The 26,302-nt window shown below is 47.6% G+C and overlaps 1 protein-coding gene across 5 annotated transcripts in view; it reads left to right on the forward strand.

Annotated features, from left to right (window-relative positions):
* tmod2 (tropomodulin 2) overlaps positions 1-25,920 on the forward strand; it is a 48,531-nt gene extending 22,611 nt beyond the window's left edge. For 4 of the 5 annotated variants that reach the window (XM_038969920.1, XM_038969919.1, XM_038969922.1 and 1 more), the window contains 7 exons: positions 11,531-11,653; positions 12,059-12,136; positions 14,203-14,333; positions 14,541-14,648; positions 14,868-15,011; positions 18,493-18,637; positions 23,374-25,920. In XM_038969920.1, the coding sequence (XP_038825848.1) occupies positions 11,531-11,653; positions 12,059-12,136; positions 14,203-14,333; positions 14,541-14,648; positions 14,868-15,011; positions 18,493-18,637; positions 23,374-23,405 (761 nt within the window). In that variant the 3' untranslated portion in view covers positions 23,406-25,920. Of the gene's footprint in view, positions 1-11,530; positions 11,654-12,058; positions 12,137-14,202; positions 14,334-14,540; positions 14,649-14,867; positions 15,012-18,492; positions 18,638-18,798; positions 18,884-23,373 lie in introns of those variants that run through there. The other variant, XM_038969921.1, reaches the window with a different exon arrangement.
* Positions 25,921-26,302: the final 382 nt, after the last annotated feature.

Here is a 26,302-nt window from a genome sequence, read left to right on the forward strand (position 1 = left end):
GAGAGGCTCCGTTCTGTAACGGCCTGTAGAGAGGCTCCGTTCTGTAACGGCCGTAGAGAGGCTCCGTTCTGTAACGGCCTGTAGAGAGGCTCCGTTCTGTAACGGCCTGTAGAGAGGCTCCGTTCTGTAACGGCCTGTAGAGAGGCTCCGTTCTGTAACGGCCTGTAGAGAGGCTCCGTTCTGTAACGGCCTGTAGAGAGGCTCCGTTCTGTAACGGCCTGTAGAGAGGCTCCGTTCTGTAACGGCCTGTAGAGAGGCTCCGTTCTGTAGCGGCCTGTAGAGAGGCTCCGTTCTGTAGCGGCCTGTAGAGAGGCTCCGTTCTGTAGCGGCCTGTAGAGAGGCTCCGTTCTGTAGCGGCCTGTAGAGAGGCTCCGTTCTGTAACGGCCTGTAGAGAGGCTCCGTTCTGTAACGGCCTGTAGAGAGGCTCCGTTCTGTAACGGCCTGTAGAGAGGCTCCGTTCTGTAACGGCCTGTAGAGAGGCTCCGTTCTGTAACGGCCTGTAGAGAGGCTCCGTTCTGTAACGGCCTGTAGAGAGGCTCCGTTCTGTAACGGCCTGTAGAGAGGCTCCGTTCTGTAACGGCCTGTAGAGAGGCTCCGTTCTGTAACGGCCTGTAGAGAGGCTCCGTTCTGTAACGGCCTGTAGAGAGGCTCCGTTCTGTAACGGCCTGTAGAGAGGCTCCGTTCTGTAACGGCCTGTAGAGAGGCTCCGTTCTGTAACGGCCTGTAGAGAGGCTCCGTTCTGTAACGGCCTGTAGAGAGGCTCCGTTCTGTAACGGCCTGTAGAGAGGCTCCGTCTCTGTAACGGCCTGTAGAGAGGCTCCGTTCTGTAACGGCCTGTAGAGAGGCTCCGTTCTGTAACGGCCTGTAGAGAGGCTCCGTTCTGTAACGGCCTGTAGAGAGGCTCCGTTCTGTAACGGCCTGTAGAGAGGCTCCGTTCTGTAACGGCCTGTAGAGAGGCTCCGTTCTGTAACGGCCTGTAGAGAGGCTCCGTTCTGTAACGGCCTGTAGAGAGGCTCCGTTCTGTAACGGCCTGTAGAGAGGCTCCGTTCTGTAACGGCCTGTAGGAGGCTCCGTTCTGTAACGGCCTGTAGAGAGGCTCCGTTCTGTAACGGCCTGTAGAGAGGCTCCGTTCTGTAACGGCTCTGTAGAGAGGCTCCGTCTGTAACGGGCCTGTAGAGAGGCTCCGTTCTGTAACGGCCTGTAGAGAGGCTCCGTTCTGTAACGGCCTGTAGAGAGGCTCCGTTCTGTAACGGCCTGTAGAGAGGCTCCGTTCTGTAACGGCCTGTAGAGAGGCTCCGTTCTGTAACGGCCTGTAGAGAGGCTCCGTTCTGTAACGGCCTGTAGAGAGGCTCCGTTCTGTAACGGCCTGTAGAGAGGCTCCGTTCTGTAACGGCCTGTAGAGAGGCTCCGTTCTGTAACGGCCTGTAGAGAGGCTCCATTCTGTAACGGCCTGTAGAGAGGCTCCATTCTGTAACGGCCTGTAGAGAGGCTCCATTCTGTAACGGCCTGTAGAGAGGCTCCATTCTGTAACGGCCTGTAGAGAGGCTCCATTCTGTAACAGCTGGTGAGAAATTACAGGAAAGGGTTGAGAAACAGTGTAGAGGGTTTGAGATGTGGCTCTCTCTCTCTCTCGCTCTTTCTCTCTCTCTCTTGCTCTCTTTGTCTCTCTCTGTCTCTGTGTGTTTCTGTCTCACTCATTCTCTCTGGCTTGACTTCACTTCCTGAAAGCCAATAAACGGCTATTAGACGGCCATTCTGTGTCGGTCTCTGTGGACAACAGTTTCAGTTACCCCCATTATAGACAGACACAGAGAGAAGCACCCAGCTGTACCTAGAGTCTCTGTAGTACATACAACCTCACAGATATTTGACATGTAGGATATCACCTGTAGAGAAAGGAAAATGTAATGCAGGGACATTTCAACCACTGTGTGTTAACCAGAAGGCTGTAACTGTGGCTGTAAGTGCTGGGGATAGTAGGCTAACTGGTAGCTGACTCTCCTCCAGAGGGCCTGACACAGGAAGTGGGGTGTTGTGGGTAATGGCTGTATTTACTGTTTAGAGGCTTTTCAGGAAGTGCCAAGGTCCCCTCGAGACTGCCTTTTAGACTGGAGAGTAGGGGGGCACGGAGGGTGTTCTGTTGGAGGGGCGGAGGGTGTTCTGTTGGAGGGGCGGAGGGTGTTCTGTTGGAGGGTGTTCTGTTGGAGGGTGTTCTGTTGGAGGGGCGGAGGGTGTTCTGTTGGAGGGTGTTCTGTTGGAGGGTGTTCTGTTGGAGGGGCGGAGGGTGTTCTGTTGGAGGGTGTTCTGTTGGAGGGTGTTCTGTTGGAGGGGCGGAGGATGTTCTGTTGGAGGGTGTTCTGTTGGAGGGGCGGAGGATGTTCTGTTGGAGGGTGTTCTGTTGGAGGGGCGGAGGGTGTTCTGTTGGAGGGTGTTCTGTTGGAGGGTGTTCTGTTGGAGGGGCGGAGGGTGTTCTGTTGGAGGGTGTTCTGTTGGAGGGTGTTCTGTTGGAGGGGCGGAGGGTGTTCTGTTGGAGGGTGTTCTGTTGGAGGGGCGGAGGATGTTCTGTTGGAGGGTGTTCTGTTGGAGGGGCGGAGGGTGTTCTGTTGGAGGGTGTTCTGTTGGAGGGGCGGAGGGTGTTCTGTTGGAGGGTGTTCTGTTGGAGGGGCGGAGGATGTTCTGTTGGAGGGTGTTCTGTTGGAGGGGCGGAGGATGTTCTGTTGGAGGGTGTTCTGTTGGAGGGTGTTCTGTTGGAGGGGCGGAGGATGTTCTGTTGGAGGGTGTTCTGTTGGAGGGGCGGAGGATGTTCTGTTGGAGGGTGTTCTGTTGGAGGGGCGGAGGGTGTTCTGTTGGAGGGTGTTCTGTTGGAGGGTGTTCTGTTGGAGGGGCGGAGGATGTTCTGTTGGAGGGTGTTCTGTTGGAGGGGCGGAGGGTGTTCTGTTGGAGGGTGTTCTGTTGGAGGGGCGGAGGGTGTTCTGTTGGAGGGGCGGAGGGTGTTCTGTTGGAGGGTGTTCTGTTGGAGGGGCGGAGGGTGTTCTGTTGGAGGGGCGGAGGATGTTCTGTTGGAGGGTGTTCTGTTGGAGGGGCGGAGGGTGTTCTGTTGGAGGGGCGGAGGGTGTTCTGTTGGAGGGGCGGAGGGTGTTCTGTTGGAGGGTGTTCTGTTGGAGGGGCGGAGGGTGTTCTGTTGGAGGGGCGGAGGGGACTGAAGGACAATTAGATTGAAGTTTGAGTCATTTAGCAGACGCACTTATTCAGAGCCACTTCTAGTAGTGAGTGATACATTCCCATGAAGGAAACGGTCACTGTATCATTTTCCTGGTTTTAAAGTGGGGGGGTTGGGGGCAGCGGCACAGAGGCTGTTCTCCTTGAGGGAGTTGTGTGGCAGGAGAAGAGGGGGAGGGGCTACTGAAGGTAAAGGCTACTGTATATATTTTTTTAGAGTTGGGGGGGCGCTGATGGGGTTGTCTGGTACTGTATTTCATATACAGTACCAGTCAAAGGTTTGGACACCTACTCATTTAAAGGTTTTTCTTTATTTTTTACTATGTTCTACATTGTAGAATAATAGTGAAGACATTAAACTATGAAATAACACAAAATATAAAATATATTTTGATTTGTGTTCCACTTTTTTGGTTACTACATGATTCCATATGTGTTATTTCATAGTTTAATGTCTTCATTATTATTCTACAATGTAGAAAATAGTAAAAATAAAGAAAAACCTTTAAATGATACCAGTCAAAGGTGTCCAAACCTTTGAGTGGTACTGTATATGAAATAGGAGTGAAAGTGTAATCAATGTGTAACAACTACGTTAAAGGGTTATATGCTGATGGGGTTAGGGGGAATAGCAGCCTCTGTATGTAGCTGTGTGTTGTAACGTCTGGCCAACAAGTTAGTTGCCCCAGCAGCAGCATAGAGGAGTTGAGACTTTACTCTCTGTTCCGTGACTTCCTGTCTCTCTTTCCTTCTGCTGGGTTTCCATGGCAATGCCTCCGGGCCTGACTGAAGGAGGGAGAGAGACGGGGAGGGAGGGAGCGATGCAGACGGTCTTGTCTCCTCAGTCTGATGAAGATCTCCAGCTGTGTTATGTAAAGATGTCTGCTCTCTGTCTCCACACACACACACACACACACACACACACACACACACACACACACACACACACACACACACACACACACACACCGAGACAAAGCAGAAGGGTTCATGGGTAGACGCTACACAGGACAGACAGAAATAGCAGCAACCAGACAGAGCAGACTAGAACACACTGTACCACTTAGATACAGTCCGTCCTGCAGTAGAACACACTGTACCACTTAGATACAGTCCATCCTGTAGTAGAACACACTGTACCACTTAGATACAGTCCATCCTGCAGTAGAACACACTGTACCACTTAGATACAGTCCATCCTGCAGTAGAACACACTGTACCACTTAGATACAGTCCATCCTGCAGTAGAACACACTGTACCACTTAGATACAGTCCATCCTGCAGTAGAACACACTGCACCACTTAGATACAGTCCGTCCTGCAGTAGAACACACTGTACCACTTAGATACAGTCCGTCCTGCAGTAGAACACACTGTACCACTTAGACCTTCTCTCTCTCTAGCCCCTTCCTTCTCTCTCTCTAGCCCCCTCCTTCTCTGTGTGTCTTGTCTCTGGCATTGTTGGTGTGTTCTCTAAAGACCGCTGTAGTAGACACACATGAGCCGCTAGGAGTTAGCGTTATGGATAAAACGACAGAATGAGTTGGAGCAGCTAATATACGTTAGCCGCTAGGAGTTAGCGTTATGGATAAAATGACCTCCGAATGAGTTGGAGCAGCTAATATACATTAGCCGCTAGGAGTTGGCGTTATGGATAAAATGACCTCAGAATGAGTTGGAGCAGCTAATATACGTTAGCCGCTAGGAGTTAGCGTTATGGATAAAACGACAGAATGAGTTGGAGCAGCTAATATACATTAGCCGCTAGGAGTTAGCGTTATGGATAAAACGACCTCAGAATGAGTTGGAGCAGCTAATATACGTTAGCCGCTAGGAGTTAGCGTTATGGATAAAACGACCTCAGAATGAGTTGGAGCAGCTAATATACGTTAGCCGCTAGGAGTTAGCGTTATGGATAAAATGACCTCAGAATGAGTTGGAGCAGCTAATATACGTTAGCCGCTAGGAGTTAGCGTTATGGATAAAATGACCTCCGAATGAGTTGGAGCAGCTAATATACGTTAGCCGCTAGGAGTTAGCGTTATGGATAAAACGACAGAATGAGTTGGAGCAGCTAATATACATTAGCCGCTAGGAGTTAGCGTTATGGATAAAACGACCTCAGAATGAGTTGGAGCAGCTAATATACGTTAGCCGCTAGGAGTTAGCGTTATGGATAAAATGACCTCCGAATGAGTTGGAGCAGCTAATATACGTTAGCACCTAGGAGTTAGCGTTATGGATAAAACGACAGAATGAGTTGGAGCAGCTAATATACGTTAGCCGCTAGGAGTTAGCATTATGGATAAAACGACCTCTAGAGACCCCAGAGCAAAAACATCATGACATCAATCTCAACACAGCTCAGAGAAAATGAACTAAACAAGACAAGTACATGAGTAATTGAAATGTCTTGTGTGTGTTCACCAGTAAGATATGGTTCTGGGGTGTGTGCTCTGGTTCGCTGGTGGTGATGTCATTCCTAGGTACAGTAATTACAGACTGGTGTATAGATATGCAGGCAGAGAGAGTGAGCGCATGGAAAATGTGTGTAATGAGAAATAGAATACTGTGTGTGTGTGTGTGTGAGACATGAAACAATGACTAATGTTGTGTTAGTTCAAATAGACATAATTGAGACAAATGATAGCTGTATTATACAATTACAGAATGGAACAGACACACACACACACACACACACACACGAGGACAGTCAGGGCTAAGCAGTCGATGTGCTTCCTAGAAGAACAATATGACCCGTCCAGATAGGAAGGGTTAGAGCAGGGGTGTCAAACATACGGCCCGCGGGCTGGTTCCGGCCAATCCGTCCCGCGGCGTGATTTGAGTACAAAAAAAATAACAAAAAAATAAATACATTAAATGTTGTTTTTGTGGAGGAAACATACTCAATATACTTTAAAATGACTCAAACCAAATCTAACCTGTACAACTAATAATGGACGTACAGTCATACAGTTTGTTGACTGTCCAGCTCTAATAATCACCTAAGACAGTCAAGGAGCATCAAATTCCCCAAAATGATAGAGGATCTTTTCTTTTTTTGGCAATTTTGATGGTCAGGAAATATAACCAATTTTCATTGCGGCCCTGTGGACCTCGTTGAAGACCGAATGCAGTCCCTGGGTTAAACACTAGTAGTGTCCTGCATCTCCCCTGGGTTAAACACTAGTAGTGTCCTGCATCTCCCCTGGGTTAAACACTAGTAGTGTCCTGCATCTCCCCTGGGTTAAACACTAGTAGTGTCCTGCATCTCCCCTGGGTTAAACACTAGTAGTGTCCTGCATCTCCCCTGGGTTAAACACTAGTAGTGTCCTGCATCTCCCCTGGGTTAAACACTAGTAGTGTCCTGCATCTCCCCTGGGTTAAACACTAGTAGTGTCCTGCATCTCCCCTGGGTTAAACACTAGTAGTGTCCTGCATCTCCCCTGGGTTAAACACTAGTAGTGTCCTGCATCTCCCCTGGGTTAAACACTAGTAGTGTCCTGCATCTCCCCTGGGTTAAACACTAGTAGTGTCCTGCATCTCCCCTGGGTTAAACACTAGTAGTGTCCTGCATCTCCCCTGGGTTAAACACTAGTAGTGTCCTGCATCTCCCCTGGGTTAAACACTAGTAGTGTCCTGCATCTCCCCTGGGTTAAACACTAGTAGTGTCCTGCATCTCCCTGGGTTAAACACTAGTAGTGTCCTGCATCTCCCCTGGGTTAAACACTAGTAGTGTCCTGCATCTCCCCTGGGTTAAACACTAGTAGTGTCCTGCATCTCCCCTGGGTTAAACACTAGTAGTGTCCTGCATCTCCCCTGGGTTAAACACTAGTAGTGTCCTGCATCTCCCCTGGGTTAAACACTAGTAGTGTCCTGCATCTCCCCTGGGTTAAACACTAGTAGTGTCCTGCATCTCCCCTGGGTTAAACACTAGTAGTGTCCTGCATCTCCCCTGGGTTAAACACTAGTAGTGTCCTGCATCTCCCCTGGGTTAAACACTAGTAGTGTCCTGCATCTCCCCTGGGTTAAACACTAGCAGTGTCCTGCATCTCCCCTGGGTTAAACACTAGCAGTGTCCTGCATCTCCCCTGGGTTAAACACTAGCAGTGTCCTGCATCTCCCCTGGGTTAAACACTAGCAGTGTCCTGCATCTCCCCTGGGTTAAACACTAGCAGTGTCCTGCATCTCCCCTGGGTTAAACACTAGCAGTGTCCTGCATCTCCCCTGGGTTAAACACTAGTAGTGTCCTGCATCTCCCCTGGGTTAAACACTAGTAGTGTCCTGCATCTCCCCTGGGTTAAACACTAGTAGTGTCCTGCATCTCCCCTGGGTTAAACACTAGTAGTGTCCTGCATCTCCCCTGGGTTAAACACTAGTAGTGTCCTGCATCTCCCCTGGGTTAAACACTAGTAGTGTCCTGCATCTCCCCTGGGTTAAACACTAGTAGTGTCCTGCATCTCCCCTGGGTTAAACACTAGCAGTGTCCTGCATCTCCCCTGGGTTAAACACTAGCAGTGTCCTGCATCTCCCCTGGGTTAAACACTAGCAGTGTCCTGCATCTCCCCTGGGTTAAACACTAGCAGTGTCCTGCATCTCCCCTGGGTTAAACACTAGCAGTGTCCTGCATCTCCCCTGGGTTAAACACTAGTAGTGTCCTGCATCTCCCCTGGGTTAAACACTAGTAGTGTCCTGAATCCTGGAATCTTCTAAGTGGGATTTTGGGAAAGTTACTTGGGTTTCGAAACTTTACACTCTAGACTCTAAAGCAGGGATGGGCAACTGGCAGATCAATCCCACCCCCCCGTCGAGGTCTCAACTTACTGTTGACAGTTAGATAAGTAGAATACACATTGCAATTTCTAAATTTGGTTGTGCATACGCAGTTTTTCTGCTTATGTCATTCACTGATAGTCATTGAATTAGCCCATGTCAGCAAACACAAATGTTTAGGCTGCTAAGTTAGTTTTGCGGGCAGCTATCTAAACTTGTTATCATGGTTGAATTACCGGCCGGAGGACACACTGTACCATTTTGATTTTTGGTAGTTAGTCTCACTCAGATATCATATTAAAAACTGCAAACATTTCCCCTTCATCCTATGGCTAAATGTGGTGAAAGAATATACACAGACTAAAGATTAAGTAGAAAATAGATAAATATAACCCTTCTTCAAAACATCTAACTGAATGTAGATTTGGGAATGCGCTATTGGGACCATTTTTTTAAAATTGCGTGTTATGACATTAATTGTAACAATGCAGAGTTTTTTTCTGGAGCAAAAAGGGTCTTTGGGGCTCCCGAGTGGTGCAGTGGTCTAAGGGAATGTTTGAGGTGTCACTACAGACCTGGTTTTGATCCCAGGCTGTGTCACAACTGACCGTGACCAGGAGTCCCATAGGGCGGCGCACAATTGTCCCAGCGTCGTTAGGGGAGGGTTTGGCCGGGGGGGGGGGGACTTTAGTTGGCTTATTACGCTCTAGCGACTCCTTATGGCGGGCCGGGCACCTGCAGGCTGACTTCAGTCGTCAGTTGAATGGTGTTTCCTCCGACACATTGGTGTGGCTGGGTTAAGTGGGCGGGTGTTAAGAAGCTAATTTCGGCAAGTTATGTTTCGGGGGACGCATTTCTCGACCTTCGCCGCTCCCGAGCCCGTTGGGGAGTTGCAGCTATGAGACAAGATCGGAATTGGAAATGATGAAATTGGGGTGAGAAAGGGGGTTAGAACGAGAGAGAAAAAAGGGTATATACGGCTGAATTCTGTCCGGTCCCTGGGCAAGAGAATTTGAGGCCCCCATCTTGGCGGTCAAGAAAACATTTAGCGGTTTTAAAGCTAATTTCCTGCAATTCTACGCATTTTGACATGGCTAATGTTGTGTTCTTATGGGCTCCAAACATATTAACAAAATCAATGACGGTCTGATTGTCTAGTTTTTATTTTGGTGATTGGAAGTTCTCAGATGATTGTTTATTATAGGCTATTAAAAAAAATATACAGTGGGGAGAACAAGTATTTGATACACTGCCGATTTTGCAGGTTTTCCTACTTACAAAGCATGTAGAGGTCTGTAATTTTTATCATAGGTACACTTCAACTGTGAGAGACGGAATCTAAAACAAAAATCCAGAAAATCACAGTGTATGATTTTTAAGTAAATCATTTGCATTTTATTGCATGACATAAGTATTTGATACATCAGAAAAGCAGAACTTAATATTTGGTACAGAAACCTTTGTTTGCAATTACAGAGATCATACGTTTCCTGTAGTTCTTGACCAGGTTTGCACACACTGCAGCAGGGATTTTGGCCCACTCCTCCATACAGACCTTCTCCAGATCCTTCAGGTTTCGGGGCTATCGCTGGGCAATACGGACTTTCAGCTCCCTCCAAAGATGTTCTATTGGGTTCAGGTCTGGAGACTGGCTAGGCTACTCCAGGACCTTGAGATGCTTCTTACGGAGCCACTCCTTAGTTGCCCTGGCTGTGTGTTTCGGGTCGTTGTCATGCTGGAAGACCCAGCCACGACCCATCTTCAATGCTCTTACTGAGGGAAGGAGGTTGTTGGCCAAGATCTCGCGATACATGGCCCCATCCATCCTCCCCTCAATACGGTGCAGTTGTCCTGTCCCCTTTGCAGAAAAGCATCCCCAAAGAATGATGTTTCCACCTCCATGCTTCACGGTTGGGATGGTGTTCTTGGGGTTGTACTCATCCTTTTTCTTCCTCCAAACACAGCGAGTGAAGTTTAGACCAAAAAGCTATATTTTTGTCTCATCAGACCCATTCCTCCTCTGGATCATCCAGATGGTCATTGGCAAACTTCAGACGGGCCTGGACATGCGCTGGCTTGAGCAGGGGGACCTTGCGTGCGCTGCAGGATTTTAATCCAATGACGACGTAGTGTGTTACTAATGGTTTTCTTTGAGACTGTGGTCCCAGCTCCCTTCAGGTCATTGACCATGTCCTGCCGTTTAGTTCTGGGCTTATCCCTCACCTTCCTCATGATCATTGATGCCCCACGAGGTGATCTTGCATGGAGTTCCAGACCGAGGGTGATTGACCGTCATCTTGAACTTCTTCCATTTTCTAATAATTGCGCCAACAGTTGTTGCCTTCTCACCAAGCTGCTTGCCTATTGTCCTGTAGCCCATCCCAGCCTTGTGCAGGTCTACAATTTATCCCTGATGTCCTTACACAGCTCTCTGGTCTTGGCCATTGTGGAGAGGTTGGAGTCTGTTTGATTGAGTGTGTGGACAGGTGTCTTTTATACAGGTAACGAGTTCAAACAGGTGCAGTTAATACAGGTAATGAGTGGAGAACAGGAGGGCTTCTTAAAGAAAAACTAACAGGTCTGTGAGAGCCGGAATTCTTACTGGTTGGTAGGTGATCAAATACTTATGTCATGCAATAAAATGCTAATTAATTACTTAAAAATCATACAATGGGATTTTCTGGATTTTTGTTTTAGATTCCGTCTCTCACAGTTGAAGTGTACCTATGATAAAAATTACAGACCTCTACATGCTTTGTAAGTAGGAAAACCTGCAAAATCGGCAGTGTATCAAATACTTGTTCTCCCCACTGTATATCCATTTTGTATTTGGTTTAGTTGTTTTAGTTTACACTGAAAGCGTTTTAACATCCCAAATAGTTTTTGAACCACTGCTGTAGAGGATGGGAGGAGAAAACCAACCATGTCCAAGTTAAAGGGCTACTTTGGGAATTTAACAATGAGGCTCTTCTATCTACGTCCCCAGAGTCAGATTAACTTGTGGATACCATTTTTATGTCTCTGTGTCCAGTATGAAGGAAGTTAGAGCTAACTAGCGGCAGATACCCATAGACTTCCAGTCATTTCGCTAACGCTAGTTAGCAACTTCCTTCAAACTGCACGCGGAGACATAAAAGTGATATCAGTGAGTTCATCTGACTCCCTTTAACTCCAGCTACTACTCACTTATTGGTTGTTTCATATGCAGTATTGACTATATTGATGAGTTTATTAGCAGTGGTGATTTTTCATCTGTCTCTCTGGACATTAAAAATAAACATGGGTTCTCTGGCTGACTGCCATCGCTTCTGCAGTGCATTGTGGTCCTTCCTGTGTCAGCTGGGGAATGACCTGTACAGAAGAGACCAGAGGGTCAACAGGAAGTTGGATACATCTGCCTAGTCAGGTTCTCACTCTTCTCTCCCTCTCTCTCCCTCTTTCCCTCTCTCCCATCTTCCCTCTCTCCCATCTCCCTTCACTCTCCCATATCTCTCCCCTCTCTCTATCTTTCCCTCTCACTCTGCCTCTCCCTGTAGGCAAGGCATTTGTTCCAAAGCAGCGGCCCATCGAGTCTCGTCAGGAAGATGTAACGACCCTTGACCCGGAACTAGAAGAGGCCCTGTCCAGTGCTACCGACACTGAGCTCTGTGACCTGGCAGGTAAGGGGGAGGGGGTAGGTAGGTTGTCTTCTTAGGAACAGAGACACACACAGCCTCTTTCTCTCTCTCTCTCTCTCTCTCTCTCTCTCTCTCTCTCTCTCTCTCTCTCTCTCTCTCTCTCTCTTCTCTCTCTTCTCTCTCTTCTCTCTCTTCTCTCTCTTCTCTCTCTTCTCTCTCTTCTCTCTCTCTCTCTCTCTTCTCTCTCTCTCTCTCTCTGCGTTAGAAAGATCTGTGTATCTTACTGTCTCCAGTCTCTCTAAGGACCACTGAATGCTAAATACAGGAGTCTTTCATACACACTGTCAGCCAGGCTTGTCCCATGGTACACACACACACACACACACACACACACACACACACACACACACACACACACTAAGCCTGTTGTTGTGTGTGTGTCCACAGCGATCCTAGGTGTCCATACCCTGGTGACCAGCACCCAGAGCTACGATGGAACCAGCAGTAAAGACGGAGGATACAACAGTGAGTACACAACCGCAAAGCAACCATAACACAACCACAATGTAACCACAATGTAACCACAATGTAACCATAACACAACCGCAAAGCAACCACAACACAACCATAACACAACCGCAAAGCAACCACAACACAACCGCAAAGCAACCACAACACAACCGCAATGTAACCACAACACAACCGCAATGTAACCACAACACAACCGCAATGTAACCACAACACAACCGCAATGTAACCACAACACAACCGCAATGTAACCACAACACAACCACAATGTAAACACAACCACAATGTAACCATAACACAACCACAACACGACCGCAATGTGACCGCAACACGACCGCAATGTAACCACAACGCAACCGCAACGTAACCACAACACAACCGCAATGCAACCATAACACAACCGCAATGTAACCACAACGTAAACACAACGTAACCGCTACACTACTAACCCCAACATAACCAGTGTTATATTTGCTCTTGGTTACATCTGGTTGTTTAGTGACTACAGTCCTCCTATATACATAAGTGTAATTGATGAATATATTTCTCACCAGATGTGGTGAAGGGGGAGAAGATGACCCCAGTGTTTGATGAATATATTTCTCACCAGACGTGGTGAAGGGGGAGAAGATGACCCCAGTGTTTGATGAATATATTTCTCACCAGACGTGGTGAAGGGGGAGAAGATGACCCCAGTGTTTGATGAATATATTTCTCACCAGACGTGGTGAAGGGGAGAAGATGACCCCAGTGTTTGATGAATATATTTCTCACCAGACGTGGTGAAGGGGAGAAGATGACCCCAGTGTTTGATGAATATATTTCTCACCAGACGTGGTGAAGGGGGAGAAGATGACCCCAGTGTTTGATGAATATATTTCTCACCAGATGTGGTGAAGGGGGAGAAGATGACCCCAGTGTTTGATGAATATATTTCTCACCAGACGTGGTGAAGGGGGAGAAGATGACCCCAGTGTTTGATGAATATATTTCTCACCAGACGTGGTGAAGGGGGAGAAGATGACCCCAGTGTTTGATGAATATATTTCTCACCAGACGTGGTGAAGGGGGAGAAGATGACCCCAGTGTTTGATGAATATATTTCTCACCAGACGTGGTGAAGGGGGAGAAGATGACCCCAGTGTTTGATGAATATATTTCTCACCAGACGTGGTGAAGGGGGAGAAGATGACCCCAGTGTTTGATGAATATATTTCTCACCAGACGTGGTGAAGGGGGAGAAGATGACCCCAGTGTTTGATGAATATATTTCTCACCAGACGTGGTGAAGGGGGAGAAGATGACCCCAGTGTTTGATGAATATATTTCTCACCAGACGTGGTGAAGGGGGAGAAGATGACCCCAGTGTTTGATGAATATATTTCTCACCAGACGTGGTGAAGGGGGAGAAGATGACCCCAGTGTTTGATGAATGTATTTCTCACCAGACGTGGTGAAGGGGGAGAAGATGACCCCAGTGTTTGATGAATATATTTCTCACCAGACGTGGTGAAGGGGGAGAAGATGACCCCAGTGGTTGATGAATATATTTCTCACCAGACGTGGTGAAGGGGGAGAAGATGACCCCAGTGTTTGATGAATATATTTCTCACCAGACGTGGTGAAGGGGGGAGAAGATGACCCCAGTGTTTGATGAATGTATTTCTCACCAGACGTGGTGAAGGGGGAGAAGATGACCCCAGTGTTTGATGAATATATTTCTCACCAGACGTGGTGAAGGGGGAGAAGATGACCCCAGTGTTTGATGAATGTATTTCTCACCAGACGTGGTGAAGGGGGAGAAGATGACCCCAGTGTTTGATGAATATATTTCTCACCAGACGTGGTGAAGGGGGAGAAGATGACCCCAGTGTTTGATGAATATATTTCTCACCAGACGTGGTGAAGGGGGGAAGATGACCCCAGTGTTTGATGAATATATTTCTCACCAGACGTGGTGAAGGGGGAGAAGATGACCCCAGTGTTTGATGAATATATTTCTCACCAGACGTGGTGAAGGGGAGAAGATGACCCCAGTGTTTGATGAATATATTTCTCACCAGACGTGGTGAAGGGGGAGAAGATGACCCCAGTGTTTGATGAGCCTCCTAACCCCACCAACGTAGACGACACTCTGCAGAGGATAAAAAACAACGACGCTGCGCTGACGGAGGTTAACCTCAACAACATCAAGGTACGCACACACACACACACACACACACACACACACACACACGCTCGCTCACACACACACGCACACACACACGCAAACACACACACGCAAACACATGCTCGCAGACACACAGAAACACACACACACATATATATATATATATATAACTCACTGACACACACACAATGAGACCAGATGTGATTCCCCTGTATTTTCCTGGTGTTCCAGAACATTCCCATTCCCACGCTGAAGGAGTTTGCCAAGGCCATGGAGAGGAACACACACGTCAAGAAGTTCAGCCTGGCCGCCACACGGAGCAACGACCCCATCGCTGTGGTGGGTGTCTGTCTGTCTGTCTGTCGGTGCCTGTCTGTCTGTCTGTGGGTGCCTGTCTGCCTGTCTGTCTGTGGGTGCCTGTCTGTCTGTGGGTGTCTGTCTGTCTGTGGGTATCTGTCTGCGTGTCTATCTGTGGGTGTCTGTCTGCGTGTCTGTCTGTGGGTAGGGCAGAAGTGTGTGCAGGTTTTTGCTCCAACCCACTCCTAACTCCTCCCCCAGGCGATGAGTGAGATGCTGAAGGAGAACAAGTGGTTGCGGAGTCTCAACCTGGAGTCTAACTTCATCACCAGCGCTGGTGCTGCCGCCCTGGTGGACGCTCTCCGAGACAACGACACACTGACGGAGATCAAGATAGACAACCAGGTAACACACAACACACTAAATATATACACACACACACACACACACACACATCACACTGAGATCAAGATAGACAACCAGGTCACACACAACACACTAAATATATACACACACACACACACACACACACACATCACACTGAGATCAAGATAGACAACCAGGTCACACACAACACACTAAATATATACACACACACACACACACACACATCACACTGAGATCAAGATAGACAACCAGGTCACACACAACACACTAAATATATACACACACACACACACACACACATCACACTGAGATCAAGATAGACAACCAGGTCACACACAACACACTAAATATATACACACACACACACACACACACACATCACACTGAGATCAAGATAGACAACCAGGTAACACACACACACACATCACACTAAATATACACACACACACACACATCACACTGAGATCAAGATAGACAACCAGGTAACACACACACACACACACATCACACTAAATATACACACACACACACATCACACTGAGATCACGATAGACAACCAGGTAACACACACACACACATCACACTAAATATACACACATCACATTACTGCACTAACTATACACACACATCACATTAACTATACACACACAGCACACTAAATATACACACTAACTCACTACAGGGGTTTTTCAGCCTCTGTCCAATTCTTCAGGCAGGTAGGTAGTTTTCAGCTGGAACTTAAAACCAGATCTAAACATCATCTAACAGTCACCGACTATAACGTCAGGGAGAATCTAAAATTCAAAAACATTTGTCGTGATGTGGGGCCCCCATTCATTTAGTGTGAACGTTTAAGTCACTCAGATTGCTTAAGACATGGCAAAATGTTCTCTCAGCCACATGGCAAAATGTTCTCTCAGCCACATGGCAAAATGGTGTAGAATTGCAGGAAATTTGCTTTAAAAATTCAAATGTTCTCTCAGCCACAAGGCAAAATGGTGTAGAATTGCAGGAAAATAACTTTAAAACAGCTACATTTTGTCACTGTGGTCAACAGGAGGGCATCTAAAAAATGTTGGTCGGTGACGCACCATTGGACATGGCCACGCCCACCCTGCTAAAACACTGATACATTGAAGAGATCATTTTAAACTGTTGGCTGTTGACTTCTCCAGGAGTCAGACCAAGCGGAGTGTGTGTGGGGTTCTTGACGTGTGTGTGTGTGGGGTTCTTGACGTGTGTGTGTGTGGGGGGTTCTTGACGTGTGTGTGTGTGTGTGTGTGGGGTTCTTGACGTGTGTGTGTGTGGGGTTCTTGACGTGTGTGTGTGGGGTTCTTGACGTGTGTGTGTGGGGTTCTTGACGTGTGTGTGTGGGGTTCTTGACGTGTGTGTGTGTGTGTGTGTGGGGTTCTTGACGTGTGTGTGTGGGGTTCTTGACGTGTGTGTGTGGGGTTCTTGACGTGTGTGTGTGTGTGTGTGTGGGGTTCTTGACGTGTGTGTGTGTGGGGTTCTTGACGTGTGTGTGTGGAGTTCTTGACGTGTGTGTGTGTGTGTGTGTGTGGGGTTCTTGACGTGTGTGTGTGTGGGGTTCTTGACGTGTGTGTGTGGGGTTCTTGACGTGTGTGTGTGGGGTTCTTGACGTGTGTGTGTGGGGTTCTTGACGTGTGTGTGTGGGGTTCTTGACGTGTGTGTGTGGGGTTCTTGACGTGTGTGTGTGTGTGTGTGTGGGGTTCTTGACGTGTGTGTGTGGGGTTCTTGACGTGTGTGTGTGTGGGGTTCTTGACGTGTGTGTGTGTGGGGGGTTCTTGACGTGTGTGTGTGTGTGTGTGGGGTTCTTGACGTGTGTGTGTGGGGTTCTTGACGTGTGTGTGTGGGGTTCTTGACGTGTGGGGTTCTTGACGTGTGTGTGTGGGGTTCTTGACGTGTGTGTGTGTGTGTGTGGGGTTCTTGACGTGTGTGTGTGGGGTTCTTGACGTGTGTGTGTGGGGTTCTTGACGTGTGTGTGTGTGTGTGGGGGGGGTTCTTGACGTGTGTGTGTGTGGGGTTCTTGACGTGTGTGTGTGGAGTTCTTGACGTGTGTGTGTGTGTGTGTGTGTGGGGTTCTTGACGTGTGTGTGTGGGGTTCTTGACGTGTGTGTGTGGGGTTCTTGACGTGTGTGTGTGGGGTTCTTGACGTGTGTGTGTGGGGTTCTTGACGTGTGTGTGTGGGGTTCTTGACGTGTGTGTGTGGGGTTCTTGACGTGTGTGTGTGGGGTTCTTGACGTGTGTGTGTGGGGTTCTTGACGTGTGTGTGTGGGGTTCTTGACGTGTGTGGTGGAGTTCTTGACGTGTGTGTGTGTGTGTGTGGGGGGTTCTTGACGTGTGTGTGGGGGGTTCTTGACGTGTGTGTGGGGGGTTCTTGACGTGTGTAGGGGGGGGGGTTCTTGACGTGTGTGTGTGTGTGTGGGGTTCTTGACGTGTGTGTGTGTGTGTGTGTGTGGGGGGTTCTTGACGTGTGTGTGGGGGGTTCTTGACGTGTGTGTGGGGGGTTCTTGACGTGTGTGTGTGTGTGTGGGGGGTTCTTGACGTGTGTGTGTGTGTGTGGGGGGTTCTTGACGTGTGTGTGTGTGTGTGGGGTTCTTGACGTGTGTGTGTGTGTGTGTGTGGGGTTCTTGACGTGTGTGTGTGTGTGGGGTTCTTGACGTGTGTGTGGGGTTCTTGACGTGTGTGTGTGTGTGGGGGGGGGGGGGTTCTTGACGTGTGTGTGTGTGTGTGTGGGGTTCTTGACGTGTGTGTGTGGGGTTCTTGACGTGTGTGTGTGTGTGGGGGGGGGGGTTCTTGACGTGTGTGTGTGTGTGTGGGGTTCTTGACGTGTGTGTGTGTGGGGGGGGGGGGTTCTTGACGTGTGTGTGTGTGTGTGTGGGGTTCTTGACGCGTGTGTGTGTGTGTGGGGGGGGGGGGTTCTTGACGTGTGTGTGTGTGTGTGTGGGGTTCTTGACGTGTGTGTGTGTGGGGGGTTCTTGACGTGTGTGTGTGTGGGGGGTTCTTGACGTGTGTGTGTGGGGTTCTTGATGTGTGTGTGTGGGGTTCTTGACGTGTGTGTGTGGGGTTCTTGACGTGTGTGGGGGGTTCTTGACGTGTGTGTGTGTGTGGGGGGTTCTTGACGTGTGGGGGGGGGGGGGGGTTCTTGACGTGTGTGTGTGTGTGTGTGGGGTTCTTGACGTGTGTGTGTGTGGGGGGTTCTTGACGTGTGTGTGTGTGGGGGGTTCTTGACGTGTGTGTGTGGGGTTCTTGACGTGTGTGTGTGGGGTTCTTGACGTGTGTGTGTGGGGTTCTTGACGTGTGTGTGGGGGGTTCTTGACGTGTGTGGGGTTCTTGACGTGTGTGTGTGGGGGGTTCTTGACGTGTGTGTGTGTGTGTGTGGGGTTCTTGACGTGTGTGTGTGGGGGGTTCTTGACGTGTGTGTGTGTGGTTCTTGACGTGTGTGTGGTTCTTGACGGTTGTGTGTGTGTCTCTACAGAGGCAGCAGCTGGGGACTTCAGTAGAGATGGAGATGGCTAAGATGCTGGAGGACAACAACAGCATAGTGAAGTTTGGCTACCACTTCTGTCAGCAAGGCCCACGGGCTAGAGCTGCTGCTGCTATCACCAAGAACAATGACCTGAGTAAGAACACACACACACATACACACACACACACACACACACACACACACACACACACACCACTTCTGTCAGCAAGGCCCACGGGCTAGAGCTGCTGCTGCTATCACCAAGAACAATGACCTGAGTAAGAACACACACACACATACACACACACACACACACACACACACACACACACACACCACTTCTGTCAGCAAGGCCCACGGGCTAGAGCTGCTGCTGCTATCACCAAGAACAATGACCTGAGTAAGAACACACACACACACACACACACACACACACACACACACACACACACACACACACACACACAGGTTAATTTGATGGAATGAAATTGGCATGTGTTTGAAAACATATACTGCAACCTGAACGTTTTACTGCATATTATGAGGCGTGTCATATCTTGCTTCAAAGTAGCCTAGCCAAAATCAGACCATATCTGTGGAGGATTTTAAAAAATTTGTATAACTTTCTTTCGTTGTCCAGTAGCCAAAGGCACAATCCTAGTCATATTAGCGACCCGTGATAGTTGTTGATAATCCTAGTCATATTAGCGACCCGTGATAGTTGTTGATAATCCTAGTCATATTAGCGACCCGTGATAGTTGTTGATAATCCTAGTCATATTAGCGACCCGTGATAGTTGTTGATAATCCTAGTCATATTAGCGACCCGTGATAGTTGTTGATAATCCTAGTCATATTAGCGACCCGTGATAGTTGTTGATAATCCTAGTCATATTAGCGACCCGTGATAGTTGTTGATAATCCTAGTCATATTAGCGACCCGTGATAGTTGTTGATAATCCTAGTCATATTAGCGACCCGTGCTAGTTGTTGATAATCCTAGTCATATTAGCGACCCGTGATAGTTGTTGATAATCCTAGTCATATTAGCGACCCGTGATAGTTGTTGATAATCCTAGTCATATTAGCATATTAGATCTTTCCTCTTTCTAAATTTCTAACTGATATTTTCATCTCTGTCACGTGAAACCGATTGCGTGTGCGGTGTGATTTTGACAGGTGTTTTCCCGCTAATTGCATTATGGAACAAACATTTGCACATAGCCTTGTGTGGCCTACTGCCTTGTGTGGCCTACTGCCTTGTATGGCCTACTGCCTTGTGTGGCCTGCTGCCTTGTGTGGCCTACTGCCTTGTGTGGCCTGCTGCCTTGTAAGGCCTACTGCCTTGTGTGGCCTACTGCCTTGTGTGGCCTGCTGCCTTGTGTGGCCTGCTGCCTTGTGTGGCCTGCTGCCTTGTGTGGTCTGCTGCCTTGTGTGGCCTGCTGCCTTGTGTGGCCTGCTGCTTTGTGCGCATTGCTGCGCTTATAATGTGAAGAAATAATAATTTATCAACATTTTAAGCTGAACGTTCTGCTCTGTTGCATCAGACTCATTTGCTCTTTAACGTTGTTTTATGTAGCCTAGGCCTTACTGGTTGTATGGATGTGGGATCTATCGTCCCACAACTGTCCCAGAGTCTGTTTGGAATAGGCTTTATTTCTCCACAACCTGACCAATAGAATAGGTCAACTTTTCTACTATAGTATATTGACATGGGCTAGTGATTTAGCTGTTCGTTACTCGTCTTGTTGACTAGTGATTTAGCTGTTCGTCACTCGTCTTGTTGACTAGTGATTTAGCTGTTCGTTACTCGTCTTGTTGGCTAGTGATTTAGCTGTTCGTTACTCATCTTGTTGGCTAGTGATTTAGCTGTTCGTTACTCATCTTGTTGGCTAGTGATTTAGCTGTCCGTTACTCATCTTGTTGGCTAGTGATTTAGCTGTTCGTTACTCATCTTGTTGGCTGATAGTAGATTGACAGGCTAGTGATTTAGCTGTTCGTTACTCATCTTGTTGGCTAGTGATTTAGCTGTTCGTTACTCATCTTGTTGGCTAGTGATTTAGCTGTTCGTTACTCATCTTGTTGGCTAGTGATTTAGCTGTTCGTTACTCATCTTGTTGGCTAGTGATTTAGCTGTTCGTTACTCGTCTTGTTGACTAGTGATTTAGCTGTTCGTTACTCGTCTTGTTGGCTAGTGATTTAGCTGTTCGTTACTCGTCTTGTTGGCTAGTGATTTAGCTGTTCGTTACTCGTCTTGTTGGCTAGTGATTTAGCTGTTCGTTACTCGTCTTGTTGGCTAGTGATTTAGCTGTCCGTTACTCGTCTTGTTGGCTAGTGATTTAGCTGTTCGTTACTCGTCTTGTTGACTAGTGATTTAGCTGTTCGTTACTCGTCTTGTTGACTAGTGATTTAGCTGTTCGTTACTCGTCTTGTTGGCTAGTGATTTAGCTGTTCGTTACTCGTCTTGTTGACTAGTGATTTAGCTGTTCGTTACTCGTCTTGTTGGCTAGTGATTTAGCTGTTCGTTACTCGTCTTGTTGGCTAGTGATTTAGCTGTTCGTTACTCGTCTTGTTGGCTAGTGATTTAGCTGTTCGTTACTCGTCTTGTTGGCTAGTGATTTAGCTGTTCGTTACTCGTCTTGTTGGCTAGTGATTTAGCTGTTCGTTACTCGTCTTGTTGGCTAGTGATTTAGCTGTTCGTTACTCGTCTTGTTGGCTAGTGATTTAGCTGTTCGTTACTCGTCTTGTTGGCTAGTGATTTAGCTGTTCGTTACTCGTCTTGTTGGCTGAGGAAAAGTAAACGTGGACAGTTATTCTAACATGTTCAAAGTGGACATCAGAATTCAGTAAGAAGTACCGCACATCGATGGGTCCTCGACTTGTTCTGTTAATATGAATGACCTCATTCTAAATGTGATTTCTATCCTTCTTCATTAGCATAAGGCTGGTTTGACTATCCGTTAGCATAAGGCTGGTTTGACTATCCGTTAGCATAAGGCTGGTTTGACTATCCGTTAGCATAAGGCTGGTTTGACTATCCGTTAGCATAAGGCTGGTTTGACTATCCGTTAGCATAAGGCTGGTTTGACTATCCGTTAGCATAAGGCTGGTTTTGACTATCCGTTAGCATAAGGCTGTTTTGACTATCCGTTAGCATAAGGCTGGTTTGACTATCCGTTAGCATAAGGCTGGTTTGACTATCCGTTAGCATAAGGCTGGTTTGACTATCCGTTAGCATAAGGCTGGTTTGACTATCCGTTAGCATAAGGCTGGTTTGACTATCCGTTAGCATAAGGCTGGTTTGACTATCCGTTAGCATAAGGCTGGTTTGACTATCCGTTAGCATAAGGCTGGTTTGACTATCCGTTAGCATAAGGCTGGTTTTGACTATCCGTTAGCATAAGGCTGGTTTTGACTATCCGTTAGCATAAGGCTGGTTTTGACTATCCGTTAGCATAAGGCTGGTTTTGACTATCCGTTAGCATAAGGCTGGTTTTGACTATCCGTTAGCATAAGGCTGGTTTTGACTATCCGTTAGCATAAGGCTGGTTTTGACTATCCGTTAGCATAAGGCTGGTTTGACTATCCGTTAGCATAAGGCTGGTTTGACTATCCGTTAGCATAAGGCTGGTTTGACTATCCGTTAGCATAAGGCTGGTTTGACTATCCGTTAGCATAAGGCTGGTTTGACTATCCGTTAGCATAAGGCTGGTTTGACTATCCGTTAGCATAAGGCTGGTTTGACTATCCGTTAGCATAAGGCTGGTTTGACTATCCGTTAGCATAAGGCTGGTTTGACTATCCGTTAGCATAAGGCTGGTTTGACTCTGTGTTAGCATAAGGCTGGTTTGACTCTGTGTTAGCATAAGGCTGGTTTGACTCTGTGTTAGCATAAGGCTGGTTTGACTCTCCGTTAGCATAAGGCTGGTTTGACACTCCGTTAGCATAAGGCTGGTTTGACTATCCGTTAGCATAAGGCTGGTTTGACTATCCGTTAGCATAAGGCTGGTTTGACTATCCGTTAGCATAAGGCTGGTTTGACTATCCGTTAGCATAAGGCTGGTTTGACTATCCGTTAGCATAAGGCTGGTTTTGACTATCCGTTAGCATAAGGCTGGTTTTGACTATCCGTTAGCATAAGGCTGGTTTTGACTATCCGTTAGCATAAGGCTGGTTTTGACTATCCGTTAGCATAAGGCTGGTTTTGACTATCCGTTAGCATAAGGCTGGTTTTGACTATCCGTTAGCATAAGGCTGGTTTTGACTATCCGTTAGCATAAGGCTGGTTTTGACTATCCGTTAGCATAAGGCTGGTTTTGACTATCCGTTAGCATAAGGCTGGTTTTGACTATCCGTTAGCATAAGGCTGGTTTTGACTATCCGTTAGCATAAGGCTGGTTTTGACTATCCGTTAGCATAAGGCTGGTTTGACTATCCGTTAGCATAAGGCTGGTTTGACTATCCGTTAGCATAAGGCTGGTTTGACTATCCGTTAGCATAAGGCTGGTTTGACTATCCGTTAGCATAAGGCTGGTTTGACTATCCGTTAGCATAAGGCTGGTTTGACTCTGTGTTAGCATAAGGCTGGTTTGACTCTGTGTTAGCATAAGGCTGGTTTGACTCTGTGTTAGCATAAGGCTGGTTTGACTCTCCGTTAGCATAAGGCTGGTTTGACTATCCGTTAGCATAAGGCTAGTTTTACTCTGACGTGGGCTTGTATGCACTTTAAAATCATAGGTTTGGACTATCTTCTGTCTCTTCTGACCAGCACGGGACTGTTTTAGGATTGTTTGATCACCATGTTGTCTGCTGTGTTTTGATCAAGCCTCTATCTCACTGTACAATTCCTCCTTGTCCTCTTCTCCTTTCCTCTTCCTGTCTTCTCTCCAGTCCGCAAGAGGCGAGTGGAGGGGGACCAGTAAGGGGCGGAGCCTGTCCTGTCTCCCAGCCTGTCCCGTCGTCTCATCTCGCCGTATGGAATACATTTTTCAGCCAATCCCCTGGTCTCATCTCACCGTGGCGTGCGTGTGGACGTTGTGCCAAAACCCGGAGCAAGGCGCCCTCAACCAGACAGGGACTGAGTCCCAAATGGCACCCGTGTTCCCTACGTAGTGTACTACTTTTGACCAGAGCCCTAGGGGCTGTGATCGTGTACTATAGAGAATAGGGTTCCATTTGAGACTCAGCTAACATCATCTATCTGAGAAGAAGATAAATAACTGGAATAACCCTCTCCTCTAGTACCTACATATCTATACATACATGTTGTTATTATTATTGTTTATTATACTATTGTTAGAACTACAGCTGTACATCTTATTGTTGAGTTTTTTTCAGTTCATTTCAGGCGCTTTCTATTTTTCTTTTCTCTGAATGATTTATTTTCTGTTTTTTTTTACTGTGTTTAGAGCAACATGAACAGTACTGTAACCTAACCAAGTAACCATGGGTTTAAACATACTATCCTAACCTCTGACCTCTAACCCCTACAGTGGTGTAGGGCCCTGACCTCCAACCCCTACAGTTGTACGGGACAGGCCTCCCTAGCTAGACTGCTGTATCTCTTGGTTCTGATCTGTAGATCGGTGCTTCCTAGACAGGGGGAAGAGAGAGTCAGGACCCACTGGTCACCTCTAGCAGACTGGTTCACCTGGTAGGCCTGTCTGTTTAGCCTCCTGGGGTGGATGTGGTGGGTTGTCCTGGTAGGGCTGTCTGTTAACCTCCTGGGGTGGATGTGGTGGGTTGTCCTGGTAGGACTGTCTGTTAACCTCCTGGGGTTGATGTGGTGGGTTGTCCTGGTAGGACTGTCTGTTAACCTCCTGGGGTGGATGTGGTGGGTTGTCCTGGTAGGGCTGTCTGTTAACCTCCTGGGGTGGATGTGGTGGGTTGTCCTGGTAGGGTTGTCTGTTAACCTCCTGGGGTGGATGTGGTGGGTTGTCCTGGTAGGGCTGTCTGTTAACCTCCTGGGGTGGATGTGGTGGGTTGTCCTGGTAGGGTTGTCTGTTAACCTCCTGGGGTGGATGTGGTGGGTTGTCCTGGTAGGGCTGTCTGTTAACCTCCTGGGGTGGATGTGGTGGGTTGTCCTGGTAGGGCTGTCTGTTAACCTCCTGGGGTGGATGTGGTGGGTTGTCCTGGTAGGGCTGTCTGTTAACCTCCTGGGGTTGATGTGGTGGGTTGTCCTGGTAGGGCTGTCTGTTAACCTCCTGGGGTTGATGTGGTGGGTTGTCCTGGTAGGACTGTCTGTTAACCTCCTGGGGTGGATGTGGTGGGTTGTCCTGGTAGGGCTGTCTGTTAACCTCCTGGGGTGGATGTGGTGGGTTGTCCTGGTAGGGCTGTCTGTTAACCTCCTGGGGTTGATGTGGTGGGTTGTCCTGGTAGGGCTGTCTGTTAACCTCCTGGGGTGGATGTGGTGGGTTGTCCTGGTAGGACTGTCTGTTAACCTCCTGGGGTGGATGTGGTGGGTTGTCCTGGTAGGGCTGTCTGTTAACCTCCTGGGGTTGATGTGGTGGGTTGGTGCAGCTGTAGTGAACTCTGAGGAGTGTATGAGAACAGCTGCCTCTCTGGAAAAGTCTCAAGCCCTGAAGAACGTTTATAGATGTCTTAATACTGTCGTAAAGAATTTAAAGTCTTAAAGAATTAAACAAGTCTTACAATTAATAATACAGTGGTTCTCTTTCAATCTCAACAGTTTTTTTTTTTTTCGATTCAGACTCGGATGTAATGGGTTTATTTTTTTTCCCTCTTTGTCACTGGGAAACGTATGTGGATGTTATTTAACCAAGTAAATATGAGGTTTTTAATCCACGGTGATGAAGCGTTGACCTGATCTTCTGCTGTCCTCTGTTATTGGTCTGGCGTGAACGTCAGCTCAACCAATGGGCTTCTCCGATACTGAACCATGCCAAAGACTAATATGCAGCGCTTACATACGTACTGGACTTGTGAGGAGATACAACTCCATGTCACTATATTCTCTTTAGATTACACATATCATGTCAGAGAGTAGGCCAGATTAGACAGAAAACAACATATGGGTTCATTACACTTATTTTTTAAATTTGATGTGCACAGTGTCGTGTACAATGTCGTCATCGTTTGATGTGCACTGTGTTCCTTCTCTCTGCTGGGCTGTTGTTGCTAACGGTGATGGAACAAGCAAAGATGGCCGTCAGTGGAGCAGTGTCTGTGTGAAGGAATGCCATGACAATGAGAGAGACGCAGGAGAGAGCTCCACACCACACAGTGGTCTGGAACAGGCTCCTAGCCCTGGCATGCTACTCATTATGGATGAAAGCATGCTGTGTTAAACTCAGCTGGATTCTCCTGAGAACACTAGCCTACCGTAAAACAGACAAAATACAGCCTGATGTTGACACTCACCATTTATAGAGAATTACAAACTGGGTGGTTCAAGCCCTGAATGCTGATTGGCTGACAGCTGTGGTAAATCAGACCGTATACCACGGGTATGACAAAACATTTATTTTTACAGCTCTAATTACGTTGGTAACCAGTTTATAACAGCAATAAGGCACCTCGGGGGTTTGTGATATATGGCCAATATACCACAGCTAAGGGCTGTATCCAGGCACTCCACGTTGTGTCGCGCTTAAGAACAACCCTTAGCCGTGGTATATTGGCCATATACCACACCCCCCCGGGCCTTATTGCTTAATTACAGGCTGGCCTCCTGGACACACATGAATCCTACTCCTGGACCAAAACTGCTGTCTGTGTCCAGGAAACTGGTCCTATGTGTTAATGTACTAATCTGGTGTAGGAAGTCATCATGTTGTGATCATGTGGTTTGTCTGGACCA

This window comes from Salvelinus namaycush, chromosome 30, assembly GCF_016432855.1.
Source record: "Salvelinus namaycush isolate Seneca chromosome 30, SaNama_1.0, whole genome shotgun sequence".
NCBI lineage: Eukaryota > Metazoa > Chordata > Actinopteri > Salmoniformes > Salmonidae > Salvelinus > Salvelinus namaycush.